General features: G+C 40.4%; 2 protein-coding genes across 7 annotated transcripts in view; both read right to left on the bottom strand.

Annotated features, from left to right (window-relative positions):
* The window catches only part of dync1i2a (dynein, cytoplasmic 1, intermediate chain 2a), a 29,120-nt gene extending 8,284 nt beyond the window's left edge, over positions 1 to 20,836 (bottom strand). The window contains exons 1-11 of one of the 6 annotated variants that reach the window (XM_033617281.2): positions 20,693 to 20,836; positions 19,065 to 19,182; positions 18,529 to 18,643; positions 15,203 to 15,290; positions 13,967 to 14,056; positions 13,504 to 13,619; positions 3,550 to 3,639; positions 3,199 to 3,361; positions 2,984 to 3,083; positions 2,064 to 2,189; positions 501 to 647 (exon numbers count right to left, since the gene is read on the bottom strand). In XM_033617281.2, the coding sequence (XP_033473172.1) occupies positions 501 to 647; positions 2,064 to 2,189; positions 2,984 to 3,083; positions 3,199 to 3,361; positions 3,550 to 3,639; positions 13,504 to 13,619; positions 13,967 to 14,056; positions 15,203 to 15,290; positions 18,529 to 18,643; positions 19,065 to 19,172 (1,143 nt within the window). In that variant the 5' untranslated portion in view covers positions 19,173 to 19,182; positions 20,693 to 20,836. The remainder of the gene's footprint in view (positions 1 to 500; positions 648 to 2,063; positions 2,190 to 2,983; positions 3,084 to 3,198; positions 3,362 to 3,549; positions 3,640 to 13,503; positions 13,620 to 13,966; positions 14,057 to 15,202; positions 15,291 to 18,528; positions 18,644 to 19,064; positions 19,183 to 20,692) is intronic. The other 5 variants (XM_033617282.2, XM_033617283.2, XM_033617284.2 and 2 more) reach the window with 5 other exon arrangements.
* A 295-nt stretch (positions 20,837 to 21,131) lies between these two features.
* cybrd1 (cytochrome b reductase 1) lies at positions 21,132 to 23,845 on the bottom strand. Its single transcript, XM_033617107.2, has 4 exons — positions 23,554 to 23,845; positions 22,378 to 22,586; positions 21,875 to 22,029; positions 21,132 to 21,768 (listed from the first exon to the last, which is right to left on the bottom strand). Exons 1-4 carry the CDS (start codon positions 23,738 to 23,740, stop codon positions 21,489 to 21,491), a joined length of 831 nt encoding a protein of 276 aa, XP_033472998.1. The 5' UTR covers positions 23,741 to 23,845; the 3' UTR covers positions 21,132 to 21,488.
* Positions 23,846 to 24,139: the final 294 nt, after the last annotated feature.

The raw sequence follows: 24,139 nt of genomic DNA, 5'->3' as shown, positions 1-24,139 counted from the left end.
TTTTGAGATTCTAAGTCAATATTTTGGGAACATTTCTCATTTTGAGAACATTTCTCATCATTTTGAGATACTAAATCATTATTTTGGGAAACTAGGATTATTTTGAGATTCTAAGTCAATATTTTGGGAACATTTCTCATTATTTGAGATACTAAGTCATTATTTTGGAAACATTTCTCATTATTTGAGATATTAAGTCATTATTTTGAGACCATTTCTCATTATTTTGAGATACTAAGTCATTATTTGAGATATTAAGACATTATTTTGGGAAACTAAGATTATTTTGTGATTCTATGTCATTATTTTGAGAACGGTTTTCATCATTTTGAGATATTAAGTCATCATTTTGAGAGCATTTCTCATTATTTTGAGATACTAAGTCATTATTTTGGGATGAATTCATTATTTCGAGAACATATCTCATTATAATGAGTTACAGGATCTCTTTGTTTTCACAGAATAAAGTATGAGCCCAGTGTGTCTGTTGTTTAGCATACTGTGTGTGCTGCTGCTGACAGGGGAGTCCTCTGCACGGGGGTCCTCTTGTTGCTCCTGTTGTCCCACAGAACAATCTGCCCCGAGTATGTGCCCCCCACCACAACGTTGGGGTGGAACTTGGCAAACGCAGCCGACATAACAGCAGACTGTCATGAAAATACAGAGAAAGAGACAGGCAATGTTTAGCTTCTCCAGTGAGGAAAAAGTGCATGTTTATAGTGAGACAGGCTGCTGACAGGTCTCTAGGAATACCATCATGTCCAGTCGCAAAAGCAAGATTGCATCCAGGAGCCAAGTGAGGTGCTGATTCAACTTAGTGATCATTTTGGAGGATCTAGTTTGTGGTGCTGTGACCTGACAAGTGTTTCTATTATTCTGTGATCCTCATTTGTGCTCACCTGTATGAATGGTTTCAACAAAAACTCATGCTGCAGGACAGCTGTATCAGACTGCGTTAAACTGGGTGTAATACTGCAGAATCACTGAGACAGACCAGTACAGCGACTGAACAACATACGCATTTAACACTATTTTATAATGACAATGAATGGAAACATGGATCTAGAGTCAAAATAACTCAGATGAATTTTCCACTGAGGCAACAGACCACAATGCAACTCTGTATCCCATCAAGTTCTGGCTATATGGCTGCAAAACACTGCTAAGCTTCATATCAGCAACAAATATTCAATGTTGGCAATAATCAGAACATGGAAAACTTCAAACTTCAACCTGTTGTTTTCCTGCTTCATCTCAAAGTTACGGAAATGTTCTGAGCGTGTTCCCACTCTTCCAAAACACGTCTTTCATCACTCCTCCCTCGGTTCTTACTGTGTAAACAAACCTCCGGGCTGGTCAACAGGATCGGGATTTATTTTTGGATTATGACTAATTTCATGAATTTTATTACTTGTTTTTTAGGTGGCACACGCACACCCATCGCTTCACCTATCACAATCTTGACTCAGTATTTTTTCTAAAGGGACTTTTCTTGACAACAACTGTGACGCACGGTTCAAGAAAATCTCATTATGAGCCGACTTTGAGGCATGGAGAAAACGTGCATTCACACTTCTGTTCAGTTTTATTCATCTGAGCAATACGCCTGCATCTACATCCGCTCTGGAGGCAACAACATGTGGTTCTACTCAACTTGTCTTGCTGAAGGAGCCTTGGGGCAGGCATTATAATAAGGCTGGGCAGAGTGGAGGAGCTGCTAGCTTGTCTGAACACAGGGCCCTTGTTTGGATGCACATGATAACCAGCCCTGCCCCACACACTTAATCCTGCTGCAGCGCTCGGATTCCATTCAACTCCTGCACCACAGGTCTTCTCCGGCGCCTCTCGAACATGTGTTTGTGGATAGATGTGGTGGAGGTGGATGCCAGTACGGTGAACTCACTCACAGTGTAGATGAAGGTGGGAGGGTGGAGGAGGAGGAGGAGGAGGAGGAGGAGGGGGGGGGGCAAACGGGGTTGGTCGGCGGTGTTCCACGCTTGTCATGGAAGAAGCCACCCGTGAGGACGTGGGGAGAGAGGAAGAAGCAGAGGGGCTTTGGGTACCTGACAGTGGAAGACGTACTCCGGTGTGGCCTTCTTGTACTTCATATTCCACACTAAGGCCACGCCATCTGGCTCGTGGGGAGCTTCCTCGTTGTTGTTGTATGAGGCAACCAGGAGTTCAGGATACTGGTGACAGGAAAAAAAAAATCAGCCCAAATGAATGTCAGGGGGAGGCAGACGTGCCCCCCAGGCTTGGCTCCATGTGGAAAAGCCTCGCCTGCTGTGTGTGGTGCTGCTGAATGCCTTAAAGAATGAGTAACCTTTTCTCAAGATTTATGACTTGTTTAATTAGCCCACCCCCTTAAGAACTTTGGTCAATTCCCTTTATAATTTAAGGAAAAGCTATGTTTCTGAAAGCGCTCGGGAGGAACAGCGGTGCATAGTAGCTCATTGAGAGTCTAAAACCCACGGAGGCAGATATTAAAACACAGGCAGAGAACACTTCCCAGATGGGAACACACCTCTGCTGCTTCTCATACCTGATCTGAGATTAACAGTTTGTGAATTCAGAAATTCAAATCACAAGGGCATGTATATCGCTCTGAGGCAGTAAATACTGCGAACAAAGAGTTGGTGTTCAATCACTGTCAGAAGTCATTGCAGAATCATGCATTAAATGACCTTAGACACCAGAGGAAACAAATCATTACGGCCCCCGACTGAGTGACAATGTGTGGGACATAACTTACTTTTCCTGAGGGACTTGTGGCGCAAAGTAAATGCTGTCAAACTCAAGCTATGTAATCATAAAGCATTATGGCTGTACAAAGTTAAGCTGTTTCAACAGCCAATTAGCGACACTTATGCATATACGTTACTCTCATTTTTAGGATTGATGTTTTGACAATTGCGAACACCTTCCAATTGCCGCTCTGAGCAATGTGCTGAACTGCTGATTTAATTAAAAAAAGTCAAATGACCTGGGGGGACCAGTCCAGGCAGGTGACGACACGATGCTTGGACCAGCGCTCATCCAAGAACTGCCTGTTGAGGGAGAGCTTTGCTCCGGCCTGGATCTCACTGGGGAAAACAAAGCGCCACAAATCAATAAAAACACTTCTTCAAAAACCAATTACCATCTTTTAAAAAAACAAAACAAAACAAAAAAAAAAAACACTAGTTGTCCAATTATTACCCCTCCTTCTCCTCCAGGTCACGACCACTGTAGTCGAAGAAGAGGTCCACGTGTTCTGATAGAGCCCGCTCAATAATGCGAGTGCTGTGGTCGAAGAAATTCACAAACTCTTCGGAGTGCAGGATCTGGAGTTTTTCCTCCTCTGTCAGTTCGTGGGGGGGTGCTACACAGAGAAACACATGAAATGTAGTCAGGATACTTGCTGTTGCTCACCGACATTACGTGTCACATGTGGTGCAGTGATTTACAGTAATAGAAACCTCTTATTATGCCGCAATGACTATAAAAAAATCCCTAAAGAATTTGCTCATTTCATATTGCAAGCATGCATCATCAGTGGCAGTGAATTACCTTCCTCCTCCTCTTTCTGGTCGGGTTTCTCAGTCTGAGTCTCCACAACTGGTTGAGGTGGAGCACTTTCTTCCTCTTCTTCTTCCTCTGCTGATCAGAAATTAAACTACATTAAACACTGGAAAAACACAGAGTAAGGTTGTACACACCAGGGCCCAGCTGTTCAGAAAGATTCATCTGGATCATGGTGATCTGGATTTGGAAATCCCATGTTTTGCTATCCAGGATCAGCAAATCCATCTTATATTTGTACCATTTTTTCAAAGCAACTTTAGATTGGAGCACCCTGATCCAGATACAAACTGTTCAAGATGACCAAATCTGGATAACCAGCGCTCTAAATTGGGACCAAATATCACAATGCAGACCACGAGCTATGTAAAGAACAGGAACAATAGCCAGCATGGGGTCATGTTATGTGTTTTTATTTAAAGAGACAGAAAAAAGCATGGAGGATGCAGCTGTTAGAAAACACATTTGACTGTATGATTTAAGTGATAAAGGAAAGGTACATTTTAATACTTTTATATAATATTGACAGCTATTTGAGGTATTATTACTTCATAGGTGGCCTAATGTCTACCTTATCTACTTTATCGCTGTGCCAGCTAATCAAATCAAGTGCAAAATAAAAATAAATGCAAATATATTTGACAAATTTAAAAGATTTCTAAGTTATTTTGTTCCTGAAATGCACCCTAAATCCAACCTTTTGCTGGGATCAAGATTATCCAGATTTTTTTTGGATCAAAGGTGTCCTAATCCTACAAAAAAAGGTTTTCAACAACACACACTGAAGGTTTGATCCAGATCAAAACCAAGACTGGATTATGTGATCTAATGGGGCTCAACAGGGGTCATTGGGGGAATTCAAGGAGGTCCACAGAAAAATAGAAAATATTAGTTGTATTTTTAGACTTTAATTTAAAATAGATGTGAGCCTGATACGAGTAAGAATCATAAGAATGACTATTCTGATCATAGGATTCATTAGTTGACAACTATAGACCGAATAACAGTGACGTCGCACACTACCCACAATCACTTCTGGGTAGGCAACCAGCATTGATTTGAATTGCGGAGATATGGGAAACTGGCAAACTTGTTGATTTCTGTTATCATTTTCAGCCGTGATTGTAGTGTTTAAAGTCTTAAACACAGTGGTCCAATGTACATGATGTTTCTGCTATGTATATTTTATGTACTATGGTGCTTTGCTATCATCCCTGATAAACCAAATCTACCGGCATGGAAGCTAGGCAATGTACTGCTTTAGATGGGGCACGTAATGTGTTTCAACTTAGAGGTTCTGGACACAAAAAGTTGAGAAGCACTGTTCTAATCCAATTTCAGAATCTGTCATTTCTTTTAAACCCATTATCAAGATTTGATCCAATTCAATCAGATTACTTCTGTCTCTGAATCAACATGCAATAAATAATAAATCAATTTTGTTTATGACATTAATATTTAAGTCAAAACTTGATATGCAAAGAGGAAATAAAATTTAATTCAAGTGATCATGCCACCATACAGATGTGTCATACTTTTTGGTCACTACGTCTTTCACCTCCATTATTTCCTTTTTTCAATAAAAGCTCCACCCAGTGATTATGGGCACAGCAAAAAACTGATTTTGTATCTCTGCCTCGCGTTTGTTTGGTTTGTCAGCACAATGTCGCCTTTCAAAGAGGAACCTGCTCCTCTAAAGCGGGGAAGTTTGTCATTTGTGTTAAAGGGACACAGCACAGCGGGTGCCTTGTTGTCATAGGGACCCCTGTCTTTCCCAACTGTTAATGAGACTCGAGCCATTCAATGGAGAGTCTAGCTGTCAGTGTAGCCATTTCCTCTGTGTCCCAGTGGCAGGTTGCCCCCTTCTAGGCCACAGGGCAGCAGGGCAGAGGGTGTGGAGCAGCTGCCTGGGCTCGTCCCATTGGTCTGGCCAGATGACGGCATGGTGCAAAAGCAGATGGTGATGCTGGGATTGTCTTGTGCTCTTCAGAGGTGGCATGGGGATGGCACAGAGGTTTTCCGCCTGGCTGCCCCGAGACAAGCTTCTCCCTGAACAGCAAGCCTGTGCAATTACCATCCTAGCAGGAGGTCCTGCAACTCCTATTCAACCTCAGAGAATGTACAACAAAATACAGGCCAGACCAGCTGGCAAACTGCACACCGGCTCTACCTCAAAGAAGATGAACGCGCTTTTTCAAAAACACAACTCTTGGAGGCGGTATATAGCCTATGCTTTCAATGTAAAAAATAATAGCAAAAGGAGGACAAAACAGATTCATGAGGAGAGGGGAAATACTCGCCTGGTTCCTCCAAGCATTTATCTTGGTATGAGCCTTATAGTTAATCTAAGATGACAGCACCGCATGCCAGAATTTCCTTCCTACTGAGATAATCTAAATGATAATGTCATCTGTCACTTTGTCCATAAAGTGATTTATCCCCTTCCTCAGATGGAGGTTTGGGGAAGAAGGTTATTGGGTACGCTGATGAGTTTACAGAACTGGGTTGATGACACAAGCCATTTCAATGTACGGCCATACTCTGCAACCAACAGGAGAAGGTTAAAATCTTTCCTTTCAAGGGCCTCAATCAGGCTTAAAGGAAAACAGTAATCACTGTCTTTCAGCTAGTCCCGGCCGTGCTCGTCAGCCCTTTCCCTGGTGAGGCAGCCAGAGCAATCAACCTGCCAGGCATTAGGAGCGGATAGACAATCTGAAAATAAAGGGTATAATGCACCTGCCAGCCAAAATGGCCATTTGGAGAAAAGCTAGTGATCCTGGTGACCCCGCTGGGGATGTGTAGGGGGGCAGTAACGCCTAGTGAGGGTGGGTGTTGGAGGATGGGGGGGTTGCATTTAACAGAATTCACCCGGATCACCGATGTCCCATACACTGACACCTCCTCTCAAAGCAGGCTCAATTATGGCTTTTGTACCACTTAAGAAATAAAAGCTTTTTTGGGGGGAGCCGGACAGGAGGGGAGGGGGGGGGGGGGGGGGGTAATCACAGGTCTTAGTCAATGGACAATATATTAATGCAAACACAGTATGCGGCCAGTGATGTACAAAGTATAAAACTAAATGACCTTTGCTCCCCTCCACTGCAGGTGTCTTCCACTTTCTATATGTCCCTGCACAATGAGGATCTGACTTCAGCACGTGCAGCAGGGTTGTTTGTCTCTGGCTGTGTGTGCAAAGGCCAACAACCACAAAAACAAAACTCTACCAATATGCAAATATGTGCACTATCATTCTTTGTTTCCTAGGGAAAAAAAGAGTACCTCTAGTCTAGGGAGGGGATTTTTAAAAAAGATTTTTTGGGGCTTGTTCCTTTATGACTGAACAGCTGCAGGTTGACAGGAGAGGGGTAGAGGGACTGGGGATAACATGGAGCAAAAGGCCACAGGTTGGAATCGAACCCTGCTGCTTAAGACTTAACCTATATGGGGTACACAATCTCCTGGTGGACTAAAAGTCACCCACCATATACAATTTTGGTGTGGATTGCAATAGATTAAAACCTTTTAAGAGCCACTTGGAGGGAAATTTATGAATAATTTTATGATAACCAAATAACATTAATTGCTGAGGGTTAGGGAACATTTTTGCCCAGATGTTAATTAAAACCCAAAACACGACTTTTTTTGTCTCATGGCTGAGACCAGGGTAGAACAGAATTGTGAATACCTGGAGTTTGTTGGTGTTTTTTTATTTTCTATTTTTCCCTCTGCATGTGGAATTCAACTGCTTTGACTCCCATCATGCTGAGTTTAAAAGGCTTAATGCATAAAGCACACAGAGCCTCTTCAACGTCTTGTACTAGTTTCAGCCATGCCACTAAATCTTGTTTAAAAATACAATTGTCATTAAATTATGAGCACTGAGCATCCAGGACGGAAACAAAATATGAGTGTTGTTGGTTCCGCTGTCCTGATCTGTGTGTTGTTAACATGAGAGGCATTTGGTAAATTTTTTATGAAATGACGATGACGATGTTACCACATATTTTGAGATTTTACAATGCAACATCGCAAAAAAACACTTCAGAAAATCCTACTTCCTATGTCTTAGCTTTTTTAAGACTATTGAAAGACTGATTTAAGACATTTTAATACCAGTTAAGGCCTTATGTTTAGATTAATGAATTCAGTGGCTTTTAAGTCATTTAAGGCTTCTTAAGGATACACAGGGACCCTGCAGCAGTGCCTGAAGAGACTGCTAGAAAATGAACAATAAAAAAGACTTTGCAAAAACCACATAATGTGTAAAATAATGGATGTGGCGACCATGACGTCACCCATTGGTTTGTGGACTTCCGTTTTGAAGCCTCAAATTTGCTATTTTGGCTGTCATAGTCTCGGGAGTTTTGGAGCCAGATGTGACTATAGTTGGATAAGAGGGTGGAGCTGTGGAGGAGCGAGGGGTGGATCTGACTCATAGTGTGTGGTGACGCCTCGCAGACAGCCTGTCGCTCAAAGCAGCTTTTGACTATAAGTCTTCATAACATATAAACAGGTGGATCATATAAAAAAATCAGCCCGTGTACAGCTGATATGAATGTTGAAATTAACTACAGAGACCACAACTGTGTTTTTATTTTGGTCCGAGGCTGTAAACGTGTTTATTTCTGCTTTAAAGTCAGACATTTTAACATGGGGTGGTCTATAGGGATTGACTGACTTCTGGAGCCAGCCTCAAGTGGCCATTAGTGGAACTACAGTTTTTGGTACTTGGCATTGGCTTCATTTTTCAGCCCTGAGGGTTGCCACTTACACAAAAACAGGCAGCGTACACACCACCCTCAAAGAAAAGAAAAGCAAAAGATCTTAATCAAGCATTGCCATTATTTTTACATCAAAAGGTTTAATGCAGTTTCAAATAGTTGAAAGCCTGGCTTTTTAAGATTGCTTGTTTTTCATTAAAAGGGATGTTTAATCTAAAACAGATGTGAGTCCTATCTGTGATGCAATTACAACATTTGTTTCTGAACAAAATGTAAAGTCATTCCAGATGTTTGTGGGCCACTGTAAGAGTTTTAAGAAAATTCTGACGATTACTGGGATAATATCGAGAATTCCAATTCTTTTGGCCAGAAGAATTGTGACGTGAAATTTTCATGAGCTCCCAAAATGCACTTCAAAAACTGTGATCAACCATTTTCCACGTGGCACACCGTCAACATCTGTGGTTGTTTGTTACTAGTGTAGCAAATTTAAAATGGCTGCAAGGCACCAAAAAACAAAGACACCAGCAGTCAGACTTTTGTCGGTCTGATAACACTGTTCAGGATTTAGTCATCTGTGAAACAGGAGTCTATTGTTTTCTCTTCAACAGGGTTACACATGTCACTAATGACAGTGAGGTCTAAAGATCACCAGCAGGCCAAGGAGAAATCCAAAACCAGCACTCTGCTCTTAAAAAAAGTCTATCACAGATTATATAGAAACTCATAATGTAGTTAAATGACACTGAGAACAATAACCAGGTTGTAAAGGTGCAAACATTCAAACCATACCCTTGGGGAAAAAAGTAGAATATTCCAAATTTTCCATTGGAAATGATTAACTACTGTATGACAGAGGGATACAATAGATATTTAACAGTACTAATCATCAAGTGCATAAAAGCTGACCACAATTACAAGTGGCACTTCAAACAAGAAGGCCATTAAGGGCTTTTGTGATAAAAAGTTTTGACCTGCCTCTGAATTCAGAGTGATTAAAACAATCACATTCAATTAAATATTAGATTTACTAAACTGCTCTACATACTCATATTCCTGACAAGCCTTTTTAAACGCTGCACCAGACCAACCACTCTACACACACACACACACACACACACAAACCAACCAACCACCACCACCACCACCACCGCCCAACCTCCAACAATATCTTACTCCATAATTACAGCCTCTTGTTGAGGAGTGCATACTGATGCTGCGTATTACCAACTAGTGCAGTCTGGGAATACTGCAGCAGCGGCGGCACAGAAATTCACCAATCTGGTGCCTTAAATCAACAAACTACCTAAAAATGGAATAGAACTGATTTTAAAAAAGAAATGCACCTGTGTTATCCTGTGGTCACAAACTTGGCAAATAAAGATGTAGGCCAATTCATGTCAAGCTTGTCCAGTCAGACATCTGAGAGGCAATTTCAAGACTGGCTAGGTCATTTTGTGCAGCAGAATGATCCAATAGTGTCCACATTAGTGTTACATTCAAACCGATTCTGGATATTTGAAACAGCTTCAATATTCATTTTCCGCAGTACTGATACAGCCAGCTGTGGTTTCTCACTCTCTGCTATTAATATCTACTACTAAGGATGAAATGGTTTCTGGTTTTTAAGATAAATGGCGGTGAAATCCTTACAAGTAGTATTACCGTTTAAAATTTTAATTATTCTTAAACCCTTGTTTGATTATTGCACCAAAGTTAGCAACAGTCTGCCAGACGCAGGTGCAGCATGCACTGAGGGTTTGTTTTTCTGTTCCCTTGTTTACAGAGTGGGTATGCAGAAGGCAAATCCAGTGATGCTATTGGTCCCTTGTCGACATCGACACTGGCTACGTTTACATGCACAAAAGAATCTGGTTTTTGCCCTTATTTTGAAAAAGACAATATTCCTACAACGTTGTTTACATACCTCATGAAAAGAAATATTCCACTAATATTCCTGTTTACATGCAGATGTGCATACTTTGATTATTGTGCCCTAACATGACGTTTATCACATCAAAATATAGACAAGACAGCTCAAGTTGCTGTGCCATTGTGATTCTTAGCATCAAAATAGGATTCTTTCAAAATTTTCCACTGGTGGCAGACTTGTTAGATTGTGCAAACGCAGCCTCCCTCTTTCATTCCTTCAACCACCTTCTTAAGAAGGTCGGTGTTACAATAGTTGCACATATCCAAAAACCTGTTGATATACAAGTCTTAAATAGTGTTTATAAGTAGGTGTTCCTCCTTCTGAGCAGAAATGTGGGCTTTTCTTTTGAGAATGACTCTGTACCACAGCCTTGCAAACTGTTGGCAAGTTGGTTTCCATGACAACTCAGAGAAGCTACCATAAACAGGCAAGAGATTGTGTCACAAATTGCAGCAAAAATCCCAACTGAGACGCATGTTCCCAATACGCTGTATAGATGTCCAAACATTGCTATTAAAAGCTGAATAATACTGGGATCTCCCACGTCTTAATCGGAAATTGCTAAATTTAGATAAAGGCCTAACTCAGAATATGCTTTTTACATGCACCGCATCAAATTCAGATTGCTATCATACTCGGAATAATAGTGGAATATTAGTGTGCATGTAAACATGGCCACTGACACAGACACTTAAGCAAGTATCTTAAAGACAGGCTATCTTTAATGCTAATGCACATTTGATATGGTTTTCATATGTTTGCATAAGGAAATGGCTGTTATTATTTTAATGTTTATGCAAACAAAAACTGCATAGTGCTGCTAATTCTATTTGTGGTGAAAATTACCTTGATGAAATTATTTCAGTGTGCATATTAGTGTATTTTTACAATACTGTGATAACACTGATACTAAAGACAATTTTGGTCACTATAATCGTTATTTCGAAATCGAAATTTTCAGAAGTTTCATTTCTATTTACTTCCGTCACTCTTCTGGTTTCTAAGAACAAAGAAAAGTTGTTGATGTCATGTTATATCCTTATTGTATTCATCATTTAAGAACTGTAAATTATATGCCCTCTATGTTAATTCATCCCAGTTGTATTGAAAATTGTATTAAATATCATTATTTTTCAAGGTACTGTATCAAAGTTAGAAACTCTGCATTAACAAAAACAAATCATATAACCCGATGATGCGTTCTCCTTGACTGTTCGGGGGGTTTTCTTTGGGTCAACAGGGCAGGTGATGTTAAAATCTTAAATCTTTTACTCCTTTTTCTGAGATGTCTTGCACACACTGTGGGAACCCTCGGTTTGTAGCAGCCGGGGCACGGCAGCCGCTCCCTCTAATGCCACCGCCTGCTGACCTTGAGAGTGCTGCGCCGTTGCCTCCTTTTGACAACATGATAAATCGCTCAATCAGAGAACAGGCCTGACGCCACCCCACACATCAAAAATGCGCCGAGGGGAGCAAGCTGGGAAGGGGATGCCGTCTCATCGAGTGCCAGAAGTGATGGTGTGAAAATGCACAATGTCACTGAGTGTGTTTTGTTATGTGCCTGTTCGGTGAAGGGAGAAGACAGGGAAGCGAGGGAGTTGATGAAATGATTACATAGTGGCAGAGAGGGGAAGGGGGCCTCGTGTTGAACAGCTGGCAGAAACCATCGTTGTTTAACACAGTTTTACAATGCCCAGTAGAGTCCAGAGTAAAGAACGATGAGGAGCAGAGGGATGCTCTTCATCCTTCACTAGTTCTGCTCATAGTTTTCCACAAAATCACACAATTTCATCTTGCTCGTGCTGCATGCCACCTCAGGATTTACTGCACATCACCTGATGGGACAACAACCAACAACCCATACGCTGTTTAAAACCCTAACCAGGCTTTCAAGGATGCTTAAAAAGACGTGTTAGCTGATGCAAATAAATTGAGCAGACGACTTAAAAGACAGACTCATTCTGAGAGTTTGAGGTTTTGTGGAATACTTCTGATATTTCTTTGGAAAAACACAAAAACAAAACATGAACACAAAACAAAAAACCTAATCAGGATTTTAGCAGACCGCATTATTCGCCATCTGTCATTACATAAATCAACCAAGAGTAAGCCGCACACCCACAAATATTGCATATTTTATGGAACATGTGTTCAGCATGTGGTGTTAGTAGTAGCCCGAATACTCTCTTCGGCCGACCGCATGAAAGCTCCAGTGCAGCAATTACATACATATCGACATGCTTCAGAGGCAGTAAGCAGTCGTATGCGCAGCGCTTCATATCTTCCCCCTCAATCGCATTTCTCCTTCCTGTCACTGGTTTTCTCATCCTGCTCATTAATTATACCAGAGCAGACTTGGTTGTGAGGTTCAGAGGAGCACGGCTTGTCTGAATTTAATCTCTCCTTCCACTTCTTGTGTTTCCTGGGCCTCATTTTTCCATTACTTTGATCTCGAATCAAATCCCTTCCACTTGTTGTCAACTTCCGGTACCCACTTGTGCACTCGTACAGCCGACAACACCCCCCGTTATGAATTTATTTCCACAAGTGGCGGCAAAACAAAACGTTTGTTTGAAAAGGAGCTATACATTTTAATGGAACACCACATTTTTACCGCATCCACATTAGAGCTGCAACGACTAGTCAACTAATCAATCGACAAAAAAAATATTTTTTATAATTGCTTAAGTCATTTTCATGCAAAAATGGCAGAAAATGCATTTTTAGCCTCTCAAAAATTGATTTTTTTCTGCTTTTAGTTTTATATCATATTAAACTGAATATCTTTGGGTTTGGGGCTGACAAAGCAAGACTTATACAGACATCTCCTAGGACTTTGAGAATCCGAAATGAACATTTTCCATCATTTTGTGACATTCTTTAGAACAAACAATTAATCGATTAGTTTAAGGTTAGGTTCATGTGCACACAGGTTTCGTCCATTTTTAAGGTTAACTCAGGGCTGGGCGATATGGAGAAGATCAAATATCCACATATTTTTGACAACATATCTCGATATTGTTAGTGACGATATTGTAGGGTTGACTATTGGTGCTTTCACAAAATATTTACATGAAATTTTCGATAAATAATCATATAGTATTGTGAATATAATGACTAAGTTGGTAAATTGCATCACTTTGCAGTAATGTAGCTTTTACAACCAGGAAAAGACACTTATGATATTACGATACCCAAAATCTAAGATGATATCCAATCTCATATCACAGTATCGACATATTATCAACGCACCATAGGTAAACCTGTGTAATAATGTGTGAGATTCACCTTCTTTTTGCTGAGTCATGACAGGTGTCTGGGTCTCTTTTGTGTAGGACACCGTCTCACGTGGAGGGAAGTCCACCTGTGTGATTTTGGCCATTCCCAGTTTTGGGGTTCCACGCCTAAAAGCACAGAACATCTCACACTTTGCACAGCTCATTATCACCACAAAAGTGTAATGATTTTAACAAGAAAAAAAAACATACAAGACATTCATCCTGCTTACTCATCTGCTTTTGTAACAATTTTCACCTCCTTGCAAGTGGAATCAAAGTAAGTAAGTAAATGAGTGTTTCATGAGATGGCAAAGACTTCAGATTAGTGTACCAACCAGTGTGAATCAATTAAAAGCTTTATTCTGACCACTCTTGCATGCACGACTTGACTGTTTTTTCTGGACTGCATTATCTGAGCAATGACTTTGAAAGACAAAGTAATCATGCCATAGATTGAGAGAAGGGAAAATGACCAGGAAAGGAGAGAAGAGAGTGTCCAGTACCCCAGCTCAGAGTCAGAGTGAAGTTGAAGAGTGGACGGGTCAGAGTCCCAGTGCAGAGTCCTGGTTAGTGTCACAGCAACAAGGCAGCATTAGTGAGAGGAGACGAGCGAGCACAAATGAGGAGAAGAGATAAAGTTAGCGTTATGGCACACAACATGCTGATTGGATCCTAGGTCATAAATCAGTTGAATTTGCATGTTATTAAAACATAAAAACTGGATCTTCTGTGTGTTGGGTTGTTTTTTTTTTATTTCTTGAATCTGCCTGCACACAGCTCAGAGATGGAAGAATGTATCTGCTTAAAATGCATGGACACACCGCCTTTCAGAGTGAGATGACACAGGGTGTAATGTGCAGCCTGCGGGGCTGATACAGCCTGAACTGTGTCACACCAAAGGCTCTGAGTGTTGTGCAGACAGAGAGGGAGGGAGAGAGAGAACCCTCAGGGAGAAAACATGACCTCCATGTGTGTAGGAAATGGCCATGCTGGTGAGGGAAATGAGTCAACACATAGGGGGAACAGCTCCCTGGGCCTGATGGGACACTGGGGGAGCTTGAGTTTCAGCCCAGGGAAGGGGCTCTAATTAGGGGTTAAGAAGTCCCCCAGGCATCACAGCAGCCTGCTGTTTTATTGTTAATTTAGGATCGTCCTAATTCAACGGCACACAAATTAAATAAACATGCACTCAGTTGGCATAAACTCGTCATCATTCACTGTGATGGTATGAGACTTTCCAAAAGATTTTAGCTCAGCTCTTCTTAGTGTAATCATGCTTTAAATTTATTCACAGCCTTTGTCTGGAGTTAAAAGTGATGCAAAGCTTATAAAGCACAAACACACCTACATTTTTTTTCCTAGGCAATACTCAAAACACTTCAGAACTAATTTGCTGTACAACACATCTGCAGTTTAAGTGGCTTGAGAGGCCGTGACAAGGACGCTGAAATTACATTCCTGCTGGCATAAGCACAACTGAGCACATAAAGAGCACAAAAAGCACGTTTTGAGGAGACATATAAAGCTCAATAAAGACGTATGCATGTAAGCATTTTCCCTCGGGGGGATAAATGGACGTTAATTCTTCATAAATAGGGATGTTGCCATTGTTTCCATACTTGTAATGTACTGTACGGGAAGCAGCAGAGAAAAATGTTGTTACTCAAACTGTTGCTGAGAAGTGTGTGTGTGTGTGTGTGTGTGTGTACCTGGGTCCCACAGCTCCATCAGAGTCTTGGCTCCCTGCCTCACTCGGTGTGCCTGCCGATTTGGTAGTTGGAGAGATGGGAGGAGGGACTACATAGTGAAACAGACAATAATCATCTGTTACAGTGTGCAAGACACCAAAAAGCTTCTCACAACAGAGTGCAAATGTGTCCATGCTGAATGCTATCAGTCTTAATGTAGATTTCCTGATGGCTACATGTTAGTGAGTGTGTTGTGATGTGCGTGAAGCCTTGACATTGGTAGCAAAATGCGTTTCAATATACAAATCAGTCTGTACTTAACAAACTTAAGCTGATTTTGTCTTTATATGTAATGTTTTGAATAAATGCAATACAAATGATTAAAAAGATTCTTTTCATTTTTGTTTCAGGTCTGTCTGCATCCTGTGAGGCTCATGAAGATTTTCTTATGGATCTCTTCTGCCACCTGCTGTTAGCAACGTGTCAGTGCTGTTACAGTCCCTGCTCATGGATGAACTCTATAAACTGATGTTAATACAGTCTATGACAGTATTATTTAACCTTTTTTAATCTATCAGGGCTTACCCTTGGATTGTAGAGGTGTTTATGGACATGTTTTTATGGAATCTACTAGAAATATTAGAAATGTGAGAGATCTAAAAGTCAGACTCATGTCTGAGAGGTTATTTATGAGAGGAAAAGTTGCAGTAACATGTTTTTTTGCCACTTCTCACTTGGTTTGTTACACTTGTAGTATATGGATAAACTTTATTGTAAGACCAACATGGTGAGCGTGCGTCACCCTAGTTTGTGCAGTGCGTCCTGCACCATTGGCACTAGTTGTCTCTTGTCAGCTTTTTTTCCAGGAGATTCACCATGTTCAATCGACATCAGAGTCTATTGGAGCATGAAGTCATTCTAATTGGCAGTTCAGCTCAGCGCACAAGAAGAGAAAGTCAAAAGGACGTGACATTGAATCAAACTTGTTAAATTAGGTATGATTTTTTTTTAGCTATTGAGCTCTTCAGCAGAAACAGTTCTTAACACACTTTGGTCTTTCAACATCAGGTAGTGTTTTTATGTGCTAACTTTTTGAATGACAAATACATGGTGCTTCTCAAAGTCAAGGATGCTTCATTGGTAATACGGATCCTTCCAAGTCGCGTCCCATGGAGGCTAGGCAAGACTCCCTCCTAGCATTTAGTCAACACACATTGGAACAGGCCAGCGACTGCCCAGGTGTGTGTTTTTGAAGAGGCCCTGCCTTTAATTCCAACAAATCATGCGCAACATATTGTGGGCACTTCATGCCTGCTGAGGATACACACATGCATCCTTGTAAATTCTCTGAAGGAAGGACTAGAATTCAAAGCAACCCTGACACTGGAACAGTCCCTTAGCGGAATTTTGAAGGACTCTTCCTTGACTTTGAGAAGCACCAACTGACTGCTGCCGCCTGCTGCTATAGAAGGAGTTACTTCCTCTCACACAGGCGCAGAAGGCACATGCTTGTTGGCTGTTGGCTGTAGTGTTTGCAGTGTGTTCAGTGCCACTTTTGGGCCGAGACACAGGTGATGTAACATTCAGCCTTCATCAACACTAGTTCTTAAATTTTGTCTTGGTGTCTCTGGGCCTTTAACAATAAAGTTGTTCAATATACTGTAAGTGTTGCTGATCTCTTTGAACTCTTTCCCCTTCTCTTTGCATGTGGAAGAGACTCTTGAGGTGAGAGTGGCCTTGTCTGATCATGTGCTGTCCATGAGCATTGAGCATATATTCCCATGCTAGTCAATAATTTTAAAGGCAGCTTGTTTGTATGGATATCACAGCCTGCATGTAAAACAAACCTGTTTAGTTGCCAAGTTTCACAAATAATTATATCAAGAGAGTTTAAATATAAATGCTGTAGTTTTTTTCCACAAGATAAATTACTGCCTAAATTAGCTTTATGTTGGCCTAACTGTTTCTAAAACATTATGCATGGAACCAGAACGGAGAAACAATACTATGGTGTTACTTTAAGAGTATTTTATTGTATTGAGAGTAAGTGATTTAAGAATATTTCAGTAGTGTTAACTCATGCTTCTAATTTGGTGTTATCTTGTGAGACCATAAATGAATTTCTTTAAAGCTAAATGGTAATACTTTTCTATGAAGGAGATTATGCCATCATACGTTGCAACGTAGTTTAATCATTATTTTGTTTATCTTTGCTTCCCTTGCTGTAACAAAGAATATGTTGTCTACCTTGAGTTTGCTGTCTTAATGTTACAGTATGTTTTGTTATGGTAGTATAAAAGGTGCAACTTGATTGCTCACTGTGGCTCTTCCGTCTGTTTCCTGTAGACCATACGCTCACCCACCTGCCAAGATGGCTATTACACCTGAACCACTTAGTCTCACCTAAAATGCTCCTTGAAAGGAGATGACATTGTGTTAGAAACCTCCACTCTGCTTCGCTTAGTTGGTTACCTTACCATGTACTTTTGTCTTCAGGAAATGTACTTAACAAAGTACTTAGCAGGTGGCAGCTCACTGAAGCACCGACACATTTTTCTGTGTTGGCTGTGTACTCCATCGTAATAAATCTGGCATTACTATGATGAAACAATCACATTTTAACCTCATGATAACGACAATAGGATTAAAATGCTGAGGTGTTTTGCATCCAAACCAGATAAATAGTATTAAGATGACTGCCTTTTAATATATACAAAATCGAATGTTAGGGGACAGAAAATAATAAGACAAGTAAATATGAATTTATCATAATATCTAATATTTGGCTGTACAAACATAGCAGTGAATGACGAAGGTTACCGCAGCCATATTCACCTCTTGCTTGTTTCTGAGCTTTTGCCTTCAGCCTGGTCTTTAAGAAGTCAAACACATGATCAGCTGTCAGGTGACTGAGCTGGTCAGTAAAGAGCATTCCACTGTTTGACCATTAAAATATCTGTATGTTTTAGCTCATTACCCTACTGCTGAAATCTGCTTTGAGGGACATGGAATAATAAATGCAATGATTCCTACGCTGTTCACCCAAAAATGAAAGTGTATCACCCTCAAACCCTAGTCAAAGAGCCAAAACATTGAATAAAAGTATTGACTGTCCTTATACAGTAACTGCAGTGTATGTGTGATATTATGGCACATGAGCTACTATAATAGTTTTGTTTAAAAACAGGTATTTAGGAGGACATATTACACAGAATGTATGGAAATGTTATGTCCAGGAACCCTGTGGATAAGCCTGTTTTTTTTCTGGTGGGTTACAGAGTCTAAAAGATATAGATATAATGATAGCTCAGTATGTACAATCCACCAACAGGTAATATATAACATACCAACAGGAACATCTGGGGTTATGCCCATGCTCTGTAGAAGAGCCTCAGCCTCACGTCTTTTTTTCTCCAGGTCTGAATCATCCTGGTGTTGTACAGCTTCTTTCAATTGGTCCGCCTGGAAAACATAGCAACACGTTACCCACTTATGCCATCTCTAAATATCCATATTCCAATTCAAACCACTTAATGTTATAAATGATATTACTTATAAACAATACTACTTATTTAAAGATTAGTATGACAAGTCCTTGTAAGACACCTTGGAACCTGCTGTGTATGTCTCAACCTAGCCATCAGCATTTTTAAGCTCTAAACTGCATTGACACTGATGGAAATCATGGCCATCAATGAAGTCTTGCAGGATATGGACTACCAACACTCACAAAAATTAAGTGTAGGAAAAGTTTGCATTCAACTAAATAAATGGTTTTGCACTCTTCACACTGAGACATTAATGGTTTTGAAGTCATTCATTCCCCTTCTTAATTCTTGCATTCAATATCATATTGAAAGCATTTACAAAATGTTAAACATACCGCTTGCTTCTTGCGCTCCTCCTCCTTCCTTTTCTTCTCCTCTCTGATTTGAGCCAAGCGTTGCTTCTTCCTTTCAAGCTCTGCTTTCAGCTCGCTTTTGTCAGACATAATGCCACAGCTGTACACAAACAACACAGTTTGTTTGTCCTCATATTACATTATATATTGTAATGTTACGACTCAAGTATATCAGACAAAAAACAAACTTCAAGGGTGTCCTGGTGGTGGAGCGGTCTCCTTGTGTTTGTACTGTTTACTGATAAATAAAATCTCTCACACACATACAATGTATCATGAGATTCTGTCAGACAGACTCAACACCTCACAGCTGACTCACACGACATAGTTTGCAATAATGTGACATTTAGGGAATGTCATGGACATAATCATGAACGTTCTGTGTTAACCATGCACTCTGGCACTCTTATGCCAACTACCTCAGATCTAACACTATACAAACATATTTATAAGCAACAGTTAACCTATTTGTGCCATTGTATACTGTATATATCGGTTGCACCTTATCGGTAGCTTTTTGATAGAATTTGCAGCTGTTAGACAGTTTTTGAACCTTACTGTGGGCTACTTCTTATATTTAGTTTCATAGTTGCTTTACATTGTATTTCATATTTGCTGTACATTGCTTCTTCTACTCTGTTATTTTGGTCCTTGTACATTGCATGCTTTGTATCGGCACTCCTATAACTTTGCATTGAAACTGCTACACAGTAGTTTATCTCGGGATGAATAAAGTTCTATCTTATCTTATCTAAAATGCTTTAGAAGCTTGTTAAAACTCAAGCATCTCCTGACAGGTGATGCTCTCAGCTTCAGTACCACCTTGCACAACAATGGAGACAGCTACTACCCAGCCTGATCTGGCAGTTAAAATCATAATCCAACAGTGTTTACTGTCTTCTCTGCAGCTGGGTGAGTTAAACATCTTATCTGTCTGGAGACAAATACTTTCAGCTAGATGTCACTCGGTTAAACCCCACAGCCCGACTGACCAGTCATTGTCAGCTAGCTAGCAGAGAGCCCCACCCTACCGCTGATACAACAGTGTACACCCGGTTAGCTTAGCACCGGGTTATCCTCTCTGTTTCAGTTACATGTCTCTGATCATTGTCAGCTTGTAGTATACGGTTTCAAACTACAAGCCTGTCTCGTGTTAATATGACGTTTGATTTTGCAAATAGCACAGTTGTTTCATAGAAAACACGCAGCGTTAGCATCCAATCGGCCTCTGCCGCTGCTAGCCTTCCTTGTTATGACAGGCTACAGAGCTAGCTTAGCCATCATTGTTGAACTGCTTTTGATAAGTAATTACTAAAACCGCGGGTATGTAAATGTAGTCTCTTACGCTAAAATGTTTTTGAGGTGACAGAAAGTGTCACCTGGCTAATTTATCTCACACTTTTTGGTTAGAGATGTAGCATTAGCTTTATTGGTTAGCAGCTAGCTAATAGTTAACCGGACCTTGGTCCGCAGTGCTGTCATGCGCGTTCAACCCCACTGTCCGCACAATGAATTAAACAAGTTGGGCTACAAACACAGCGACAAACACAAAGAATGTTACAACTATCGGATACTACAGCTAACATGACATTTATGTGTGTATTACAAACCTTACAGCAGGTTCTCGACCTGACACCAAATGCCTATAGCCAATGTACAGCCAAAACAAACGGGCTGCCAGCACAACTACAGGTGCTGGGAAAGACAAAAAGAGGTGCTTCGCTTTGACGTGGACGTGCTGCTGCCATCTGAGGTCAAAGATGGAGAACTAAGAGCTAAACCTCAAAAAAAAAGTGTTACCAGTGTGAGGACAAGCCTTTGAGTATAGTACTTAATGTTAGTGGTTCATATTGTGAATGAATATTATAATATTATCTTTGAAAGGCATTAATATAGAACAGTAACATGAACCCAAAGCACTAATGGTTTAAGTGGTATCTTGGCCTACTACCACAAATTGGTGCTTATATTTATTGACAGTATTCTTTTGTATACATTTTTTCTTTTCTTTTTGCATGTCATATATTTCTTAATATACAGAGATGCTAGTTAGAAGTTGCAAATATTTATTGTAAAATGTGGATAGTTCAAAAACCTTGATATGACAAAACTAAAGAGACAATATACAAATAGAAAATCTGTCATGATTGTGGTACATGTATGACAATATAGTTTACACACATAATCTGAATCTAGTTATAAAGTAGCTCAACATTATTTACATGCACTCATAACAATACATGTTGGAGAAACAACAACGAAATACTTTAAGGTGCAAGAGAGAAAGCGAAGTATCAAAAGACCAGCAAAAACATATTCCTTTTGACTTTCTCTGACCAGTGTAGACTGGGTGTACATACATTCAGCACTGGAGACAGTCTCCACTCCAAGTCGGATATTTTTTAATCAGTTATCCTGCTCATCTAGTTTGTTACTCCTCCGTCTGACATCCCCAGAGGGCTCAGCATCAGTTCCATCAGACAGCTGAGACATAGCTGGACCGACTTTGCTGCTGTCCTCACCTCCCCCGTTGGTATGCAGAGTATGCAGGGTCTGGTCACTGGGGCGTTTCCAAGACGTTCGAGTGGCAATCCAGAGGATAAGAGCTCCAAAAACCACGAGGAGGAGTCCCAGAACGTTAACAAAATTTGCCTCTGGGGGAGAGTCCTTGTACTTCGGGTTGCTCCTTGGTGACGAAGAACAAAACATTGAAGTTATGCACATTAACATTGTACACCTGGTTTGTAATTTAATAAACTTTTACAAGCCTTTATTTCTTTTTTAATACTTACAGGCCAAAAATGAGTTTTTCAGTGATGCCCATGAGTGCCACAGCTATCACGCCAGTGAAGATTAAAAGACCACTGTAGACATGGAGGGGCATGAAGGCTGCTCTCCAGGACGCAGGTGTAATTGGTATCAAGTACATGCCAACTCCAAGAACAAGCTGCTCATTGAGGGAGAAAAAAGCACATCTACTTATCAGATACTGTATTAAATGAGACTGTTGTTCACAATGACTTAGCATTTTAGAAAACACCAGAAGAGTGTGTTGTTTCTCAGTGTGTAAATCGGTCTGCTCTACTCTGTATGTATTGTTTCAAATATGTTCATACCTCCGTAAAAGGTTTGTAAAAAAAGTCTGAACATGCAACAAAAAAGTCATTCAGGTGCAAACTTTAAAACTATGTACTTTTTATTATGAGTAGCATGATCAGCACCACAAAACCAAACCAGCAGCCTTTCTTTATCATCCATTTCTTCAAATAACTTAAAATAAATAGAGCGTATTTACCTGTAGACAGTACAGTATGACTGCTATCAGGCCCAGCCAGCTGTGCAGACTGTACATGTTGGGGATTTTGGCAGCATTGTGGAAGTCAAAAACCGCCACCAAAGATATGACAGCGAGAATGAAGGCTAGTAAATTCAAGCCCGCGTGGATAAACTTCATTATCAGCTTGCTGCACTGCCATGTCCATGGGAGCCTGTAGACAACGATGGCTGCAAGAGAAGGTAACTCAGTTTCATTCAAACAATTTGTGATGCAACTACGATGCATATTTTAAAATTTGACAGTATGAAACATGTTTTAATGAACTCAAGCATGTTTTTCAATGGCTGAGGAAAATTCAATCAATATTTGTGAACATGAGCTACTCTCTGTCAAAGCAAGAAACCAGATAGGATGCCTCAAACTCACCATCTCATCAAGTGTAAGTCTGGAGCTGCTCCATATAAAATGAATGGGGGCCTGATTTTGTGGATCCACATAATGGTTTTATCTTTTTTTTAATACCAAAATGAGCTTTATTCTATTGGAATGCTCTTGGTTTCATGTATAACATCTTTCCCAATACATTGCCTATGGAGCAGCTGCAGACTTTATTCCCTATGACAAGTCTTTGCACTTTTGTTTTTGGATTTGGTAGAAAGTTGTTCATGTTTACCAATAGTTTTTGGACTGTCTTAGACTATAGGAGAATATATGAAATGTCCTCTTTCAAGACTGATGTGTAAAAAGTGTAGGCTTGTTGATGGCAACAACTTAAAGGAAGCTCTACTACCGTCTCTGTGTAAATGATATGTGAAGTTGACATGCCATGTGTCAAAATTTCATTCATCCTTGACAGAAATTTGCTTATATTGCTAAGCCGAATTGTCAGGCTTCACTCATAATTTACTCACATTTAATTATATGTCTCTATCTGTCGTAGCAAACTCAGTTGAACATGATCAATGTTAAATGGTCGCATTTTCAAAAGAGGTTTGGTTGGTAGGCGACGCTTTATAATTACGCACTTATTAGAAGCGACCTCCCCTCTGACATAGTGGGAAAAAGAAAGTCTTGGTTAACTTGGCCTTGAGCAATAATTTCCTTCTGTTGTTTACATATTTTCAACAAGTATCCACACCCCGTTTACCCACCACATTTCTTAAAAAGAAAAAGAAAAAGAAAGACTCCTCTCACCTGTTCCTTGCAAGAAAATAAACCCGATGACTATTAAGACCGGATGCCAGTTGAACTCAGCCAGTCCTCCATCCCAGGCTAAACCCTCTTTAAAATGCAGGACCCATCTCAGCACGAATATAATGGAGACAACACCGACGGCGGCGGCGGCACACAAGGCGACCAGGAACTGTCTGAAGTTCTCCATCGCTGCCAGTGTTTGTCAGACAGAGGAGAGCCTTGACCACAGCAGCTGTTTTCACAACTACAACAACTTCAAGTGGTGAGGTGGGACCTCGGTCACGTGACACAGAGCTGCGCAAATGTTTGGAGGAAACGCGTTTTGTAAGTTCGAGGTTATACAACAGTCTGGGACCAGTTTAATAACCAAAAATTTCTTCTCTTTTTGTGCATTGTATCACTGACAAACACATTTCCTGATGATTCATCTCAGCTGTGGGCCACATGTTCTTGTGACAGTGTTTTTGACTAACACACTGATTCAGTAATAGACTACTTATAAGTTGTTTTTTTTAAACTATGTTCTTTCATTACTGGATATCTGAGTTTATTTTATCACTGCATTTTGCCTGTAATTACTGTTATG

This window comes from Epinephelus lanceolatus, chromosome 14 (genome assembly GCF_041903045.1).
Source record: "Epinephelus lanceolatus isolate andai-2023 chromosome 14, ASM4190304v1, whole genome shotgun sequence".
NCBI lineage: Eukaryota > Metazoa > Chordata > Actinopteri > Perciformes > Serranidae > Epinephelus > Epinephelus lanceolatus.
Note: the sequence above shows the minus strand (reverse complement) of the source record. Positions and strands in the feature narration are given on the sequence as shown.

Coding starts and splice junctions, on each gene's coding strand:
- cybrd1 (XM_033617107.2), bottom strand. CDS start 23,740: ATGGAGAACTTCAGACAGTTCCTGGTCGCCTTGTGTGCCGCCGCCGCC. Junction 22,587..23,553: donor TATTTTCTTGCAAGGAACAG/GTGAGAGGAGTC, acceptor CTTCTCTTGCAG/CCATCGTTGTCTACAGGCTC. Junction 22,030..22,377: donor TCATACTGTACTGTCTACAG/GTAAATACGCTC, acceptor CTCAATGAGCAG/CTTGTTCTTGGAGTTGGCAT.